The 7252-nt window shown below is 33.2% G+C and overlaps 1 protein-coding gene across 1 annotated transcript; it reads right to left on the bottom strand.

The window, feature by feature from the left end:
* Positions 1–357: 357 nt before the first annotated feature.
* LOC105771006 (nuclear transcription factor Y subunit B-1) lies at positions 358–6974 on the bottom strand. Its single transcript, XM_052631641.1, has 6 exons — positions 6759–6974; positions 5879–6135; positions 3747–4533; positions 3557–3640; positions 3180–3218; positions 358–762 (listed from the first exon to the last, which is right to left on the bottom strand). Exons 2-3 carry the CDS (start codon positions 6109–6111, stop codon positions 4389–4391), a joined length of 378 nt encoding a protein of 125 aa, XP_052487601.1. The 5' UTR covers positions 6112–6135; positions 6759–6974; the 3' UTR covers positions 358–762; positions 3180–3218; positions 3557–3640; positions 3747–4388.
* Positions 6975–7252: the final 278 nt, after the last annotated feature.

The raw sequence follows: 7252 nt of genomic DNA on the forward strand, positions 1-7252 counted from the left end.
TCATGAGATTGCACACCTGTCCACCTTTCAACCCAAAAATCATGTCACCTGCTGCTAAATTGTGGTTAGCATCACAAATCCACAAATGATGAAAGAGTACCGATCGCATAAGATCATGACTAATCTATCCATTCTCCAAAAACTGACCAATCCAATTGAAACCCAACCAAAACTACTCAGTTCAATTTGATTGGTCATTTCGGTTTCTTACTCATGTTGGGTTGAGTCCAATAATGGTAAAAAGGATTAACAAAAACATAAAACCAAACTGAATGAACCAAAATTGATTGGTTTCTATCAAGCTTATTCGGTAAACCCACATTTTGTTCATCCCTAAACAATATCTCCAAAAAGGAATTGTAAGAGCTTAAAATGATTCATTCATGGTGAAATATGCAGAAATGAAGCATAAAGCATTCAAATATCTAAAACCAATATTTTTCTCAAATGCACAATGCAACTAGTTATCCGTCATATAATGCTACCACACCAAGGCATGTGGTCTCTGGTGGTGTTCGAGCATTAAGACCGGCAGATGCCGATGCTGCTCGGAGACCATGGCGCAGAGGTGCCCAATGGACAGCACTTAAAAAAGACCTTTTTACAACTCCCAAATCACCTTAGAACTATAGCTTTTCATAAATAAGATGAATCCCACAATTTAACCAGCCCTTGTAAACTTGGTAGCGAATGCTAGGATCGGGCAACAGCTACTTATTCATTGCCTTGCATGGAGGGAATGATCATATGCTGTCCTTGTGCCTGCATTATTAATAGAAAACTGAATCATTGAAATACGATAGGTTGCAACAGATCAACCTGCTACCAAAAATGAAAAACCAGGACAGTTTTTTCTTTCTTTTCCGGCATTTAGAGATAGATTAGCAAAAATAGACCAGACAGGTTTCAAGAGAGAACAAGGAGAAATAGTCCTTTCACAGCTAAAATTTTCAACAATTTTTGGTGAAAAACCTTTATCTTTTTGCACGGAGGATATATATCATGGAGACTACAAACTACTTCGTTGCCATTACAATGAAAAAACTTTTGCCCTATGTTATCCAAACATATGAAAGAACATAGAAAAAAATTGAGTATACTCATGTTAAATACACGATCCTGAATCCCAGACTCTCAGAAACATATCTTGTTGCAAATGCTAATATGTACATCTATTATTTTACTAACTAGATAACATATTGAAAATAGCATAAGTTTGAGCTCTTGACTACCATCGTGTTTTTTAATTTTGAAACAGCCCTTTCATCCAACTCAGGCAACGAGCAACATTTTCCCTATTACATAAGCAAAAGATACCATAAATCGTTTTCCTTCAAGAGATATGCTGATAATCTATAGGCTATAGGGCTATGGTACTTAAACTTGGGTGTAAGAATTGGATATGGGCATATTTCTGACACAGGTATATTCTTTTTCATTTCTTTCCCAAGTTATTTCCTTTTATTTGGGGAGTTTTTACAAGAACATATCCTCAGACCTATGTTTGGAAATGTGATGGACACCAATGTCATATATGAGTACTTCAGGAGAAATGAAGACTCAGAGCAACATAGCTACAGAATATCCTATACTAATCAGCACAGCTAAAAATAGGGTGTACTCTGGAATCTGCATAATATCCTGCCATTACAAATAAGCATTTCTTTTCAAAGCTATACAATTGACAACATCGTGTTTATACATAGGCCAGCAACTAGACAGAACACTAATGAAATTGGATATGGCTAAGTATTGATGATCTCTCTTATCACTCTGTAATGCTATTAATTGTTGCAACTAGCATGGGTTTAGGATGGGCTTGGCTTGCATGTAGCTAGCTTTTGTATATACCTAATACCTAAACGTAGAAACATGCACCATACATGCAAATGCAACATATGGACGTAATATCTAAAAATCTTTTACATAATTTTGCTATGAATACATTTTCCTCAAGTCTTCTTTATACCGGATTTATCAAATTTGATTGCTCTTTTTCTTACAAGACCATCATTATATTAGCTCCTAATTTGGCTAGACAGGGTGTCACACAAAGCAGTGGGAAGTAATAGCCTCACATGCCCTTGAAAGTGTGTAAAAGGAGTCTTAGCTGCTGGATGAACTTTTGCTGTCCCATATTGCAATCAAGACAGCAGAAAAAATGAAGGGAAACAGGGAAGACAAATGGGGTTGATAGCTTTGCAAAAGGCTTCCCAATCCAACTATCTAATTTACTTAGAACTAGATGTAAGTGTGCTGCACGAGTATGTGTTTATCATAGGCACTTCTAATTTTTCTAGAAATTTTCATATATTTGGCAGGCTCTAATAGGGTTGCATCCCATACCCAGGTCTGGAAATGCTCTGGAGACAGGTACTTAAAAAAACATGAAAAGTCGGAACAACAATACAAGCTGTTAATTCTTGAGTGATTAAAGATGGAACACTTTAGAATCAAAGGGTCAGTCAAATTGCGTATTGGCATAAAATGTGATCTACAATGTTTGATTAAATGACAGTAAAATTGAAGTAATCATACGTGCAAAATCATGCATGGAAATAGTTATCCAATCAGTTGATTTTAATAAAAACTATAATATTGTAATCCTATCATTCATCCATTTATCATTTAATGTACAAGTACTCGATCCACAATGGAGAAGAAAGTTTCCTAAAATAATCAAGATACTGGTGTGAAATGCTTTACCTAATCCAACCCTTTATTCATTCATCAAAGAGAACTCAGTGTGGTTATTGAAATCAAATCAATTTCACACTTTTTAGAATAGGAAACCAGGTGACTAGGAGCGAAGACCCACAAGAGAAAAATTCAATTTGTAAAATAAAGGTTAAAATGAGAGATAACCTTGAACCCCAAAGATACTTTACTCAAACTAGTGAAATTGTTGGAAAAAATAAATTGCATGGTGCTAAGGTAACCAAAATAAAATGGAGGACTTGAGGCACAGACGACAAAAATATTCAACTCTACCAGTACAATCTAGTGCTAATCAAAGCCTGATAAGTGAAAATGTTTACAACGAATTTAATGAGCAGTGAAACATTCAATAATGCATTCTTAAAGGAAAGATACATACATATGTATATACATAAACAACAAATGAACAACCTTGTAGAGAAAATAAAAAATAAGATAGACAGGGAAAAAGAGAGAATTACTTGGGAATTAATGTAGTTCAATGACCCCTGGATTGAAAACTGCAGAATTTATTTGCCGCCAATGCAAAAGAATATCGTAATGTCAGTTGAGGAGTTCACAAAATGGAAAAAGAAATGCCAGGTATATAAAAATTTTAGTGCAGAAATAATAATATGTACTGTTCCGACATTTCATATTTCTTGAAGTACTGATGTACAACACACATCCAACACATATCCAGACACGGTTATAGGTATCTGACTGTCTAAGGGCCTCGAATACATGGAAAAAACTTTGAAAAATTTTAATATACCCAATTTAGACTCATACCCATACCCGACATTCATAGCTGAGTCTTAGTAACAAAGACAAGAATCTAAACAAATCTTTGTTTCACCTGTGGATTTTGGGCAGGAAGAGCTCCAGCTGCGTCTCTTTTAAAAGATCCATCACCACCACGGGCTGATCCCTTGGTGTCCCCCTGTCAATTAGAAAGTTTGCAGTTAATGTTTACATTTGACATTGGAGACACTATCCAAGTAAACTACAAGAAAGTATATTAGTGGTGAACAAAAGAGCATAATTACCTCCAACTGTGCATCATGTTCATTCCGAATATAGCAGTCCCGGGATAAAGGCAAAAACGAAAGAAATAGTCAGATCAAATTAATAAAGACTATGAAAATGTCAGGAATCGAACATCAAGTTTTGGAGTTCTAAATCATGTCAATTGAGACTTAAGCCTAGTTTAATATTGTTGTTAAAAATACTTGTTTTAAGAAAGTTTGGGCTTACAAATGTGGTTTAGAAATTTTAAAGGGTTTGACATTGTATTGAAAAAGTGCAGTGAAAAATCTAAGAGTAGAAAAAATGTTTAAAATAATCAAAAGTTGAAAATGTGAGGATAATAAACTTATTTTGTCCAAAAGTCAGCTTCCAGACCACAAAAACTCCATTTTCTTGGCTTTTTTATTTGGGTTATCAAATTATGATTTGAACCACAGAAGCCAAATACTTTTACTCATTTAGCATTGTGTTTGCGGTGAAATGCAGTATTTAAGGTAAACTGGGCCTAATGATTCGCAAGACAATGATGATAAACATAAAATTTTAACTCCTAATTATGATAAATTGACAAATTGGATCAATTGAAAAGTACGTCAAAAGTTAGAGCTACAAGCTAAGAAAATCAAGCAGAAAGTGAAGTAAATAAACAAATAGGTCAAAAGTCAAGGCCCGCTTACCTCCCTGTATCTGGCAAGATATATTTTAAGTGGCTCGATATAGTCTTCGAATCCTAATGTTGCCATTGCCCACAACAAGTCATCTCCATTAATTGTCTTCCTTTTCTCTTTTTGACATTTATCACTTGCCCTACAAAACAAACAGCCAGAACCAAGTTCACAAAACTTAACCTGAATTCTGACAAAAAGAATATTAACATAAAGAAACCTAAATTTCCATTAACACTAAAATTGAACACCAAACAGAATAGTCATTAACATAAAAAACATCAACAAGCAAACAAATGAGCTTTCACACCAGGCACAACGAATTTCTTGTTCACAGTAGAGAAGGAAAAAAAGGCTCATTAAAAGGCAAAAACCCATCATTCTAAACATAAGCCTTGTCCAACCCAGAAATCAACAAAAGTTGGAATTAAGAACAAGGATCCTACTTTCTCACATAAACTAAAAATTCCCTTGAAAACAAAACTAAAGAACAGCAACAAGCATCCAGCTTTCAAAAACACCAGAAAATTAGTATGTCAGAAACAAAAGGCAATGTCTCAGTCACATCAGCCACGTCATGGAACACCAAATTCACAATTTACAATTCATATAAAACATAACCAAGTTTCACAAATTACTGAGAAACAGTAAAAATGAAATAAGCACCAATATAAACCACCGTTTGTCAAAGAATCTCTAGCTCGTACAAAAAGGGCTCAGAATACATCATAAGGTTGTGTTTGAGAATTTAGAATTCAAATTTTACATTCATGATTATTTTTTCAAATTCATTGATTTGTTGAATGTTTATTTAGTGATGAATTTGAAATACATATGGATATTTGCAAATCTGAAATTCATGTTTTATACCTTCCAAATATATAAGCATATCGAATCATAACTAATCTATACATAATGTAGGCATTTCATTGTCACAATTTATATATATAACAAACGAAATCCAAATCCAAATTATGAATTCATGTTTCCGGACATAATATAATTTTATAATCCAAAATCCTATGACCCTACTTTATAGACACCAAAATCGCATCCAAGTAAAATAAACTCTAATCAAGTCACTCCCAACTTTAGTAATTTCCTAAAAAGTCACCAAATGTTGCAATCTAAAACACATAATCTACTTTCTCATACATGCTAAACTATGTTGCTCCGACTCTTCATTTTTCTTTAAGTATCATGTCCAAAGTATATCCAAACATGGACATAGAAATACGATCTTTCAAGGCCCTCCAAATACATGAAAACCTTGGGAAATTGAAATTAAACATACACATACCCAAGTACAACACTAACCCCATGTGCGAGTAACATATATGCTAAACATCACATTTGAAACAGAACTCTGAGTCTCAAAATGACATCCCCATAATTTTAAAATCATCAAATTCTCAGTTAAACAATTTGAAGAAACATAAAAAATTCCCAAAAGAAATCAATAAAACCAAGATTAGAACTTAACATACTCGCTAGTGATGAAGCTGATGAACTCGGAAACACATTCTTGAACAGTATCTTTAGCATCCTTAGCAATTTTCCCATTAGAAGGCAATGCTTTCTTCATGATTCTACTTATATTAGCAATTGGGAGGTAACGATCTTGTTCCCTCACAGTTGACTGAGGACTGCTGTGCTCTCCTCCGCTCTCATGGCTCCCTCCTGCCGGACTAGTTGGCCCTCCTCCCATACCATCCGCCATGTCCCCAGAAAACCTAAATCACAACTAAAATTCACCAGAAAAACAAAAACCCATTAATGGTTTCTCAATCTTTTTACAAATAAAGAGATACCCAGACGCATATATGCTTAAAGAAACATCAATCCATCCATACAAATAGGAACATGTCAAGCCATATATACAAAAATCTCAAATTCAACCAAAAAAACAAAAACTATTTATCAGTATTTTAACAAATTTATACCCAACTGCAAATCTACTTAAACACACATAACCACCTGCGTAGATCCATTCATACATAGAAATACAATCATGCCATACATAAAAAAAAAAATCTCAAAACTTCCAGCTTAAAAAAAAAAAAAAAAGCGAACTGCAATTATTAAATGGTTTATCAGTATTTAACAAACAATGAGGCGCCAAGATGCAAATATGTCAATCACAAATTAAAAAATTTAAAAAAAAGGCATAGGTGCTCGTATACATGCATACATGCATACATACATACATACATACATACATACATACACACATACATGCATAAAAAGCATGCCAGTTACTGATTTTTCATTATTTTCAAAAATAAATCCAGACGCAGATGCCTAAGAGATACATACATACATACATACAACATTTAGGGGTTTTGAAGAAACAGGAGAGAGGAAAACCTGAAGGGAAAGGAAATAGAGAAGAAAAAAAAGAAGGGATTTCCCTCTTATTTGGCGCGAGAGGATTTGATTGGTTAAATTATTTGTTTTATTTGGTGCAAGGAATGAAAGAGAGATCTGACGATGGAGAAGAAAGGAATGATAGAAAAAAAAAAAATGAAAATTTGAGAGAGATTTTTTCTCTTTGTCGTTGAAGCAAAGTTTTAATTTTTTTAATTTTTTACGGCATCTGTATTCTAAACCATCTCTAATACACATATATTGTTTCATTTAATAATAAATGAATGTTCTTTTAATTAATTTTAAAAATAAAATATAAAAATTTACAGTGATTTACCAATTTTATTGAAATTTTAAATTATCTTATTATTTTAACTTTTTAATTTTAGTTTGGTAGTGACCTTTTAAAAATTTAAATATTACATTTTAAAAAGAATTGTCTTGTAGATTTAATAATTTATCTATTTATTAATTTTAATGTAAAAATAATATAT

This window comes from Gossypium raimondii, chromosome 5 (assembly GCF_025698545.1).
Source record: "Gossypium raimondii isolate GPD5lz chromosome 5, ASM2569854v1, whole genome shotgun sequence".
Taxonomy (NCBI): Eukaryota; Viridiplantae; Streptophyta; class Magnoliopsida; order Malvales; family Malvaceae; genus Gossypium; species Gossypium raimondii.

Coding starts and splice junctions, on each gene's coding strand:
- LOC105771006 (XM_052631641.1), bottom strand. CDS start 6,111: ATGGCGGATGGTATGGGAGGAGGGCCAACTAGTCCGGCAGGAGGGAGC. Junction 4,534..5,878: donor ATCAGCTTCATCACTAGCGA/GTATGTTAAGTT, acceptor TTTGTTTTGTAG/GGCAAGTGATAAATGTCAAA.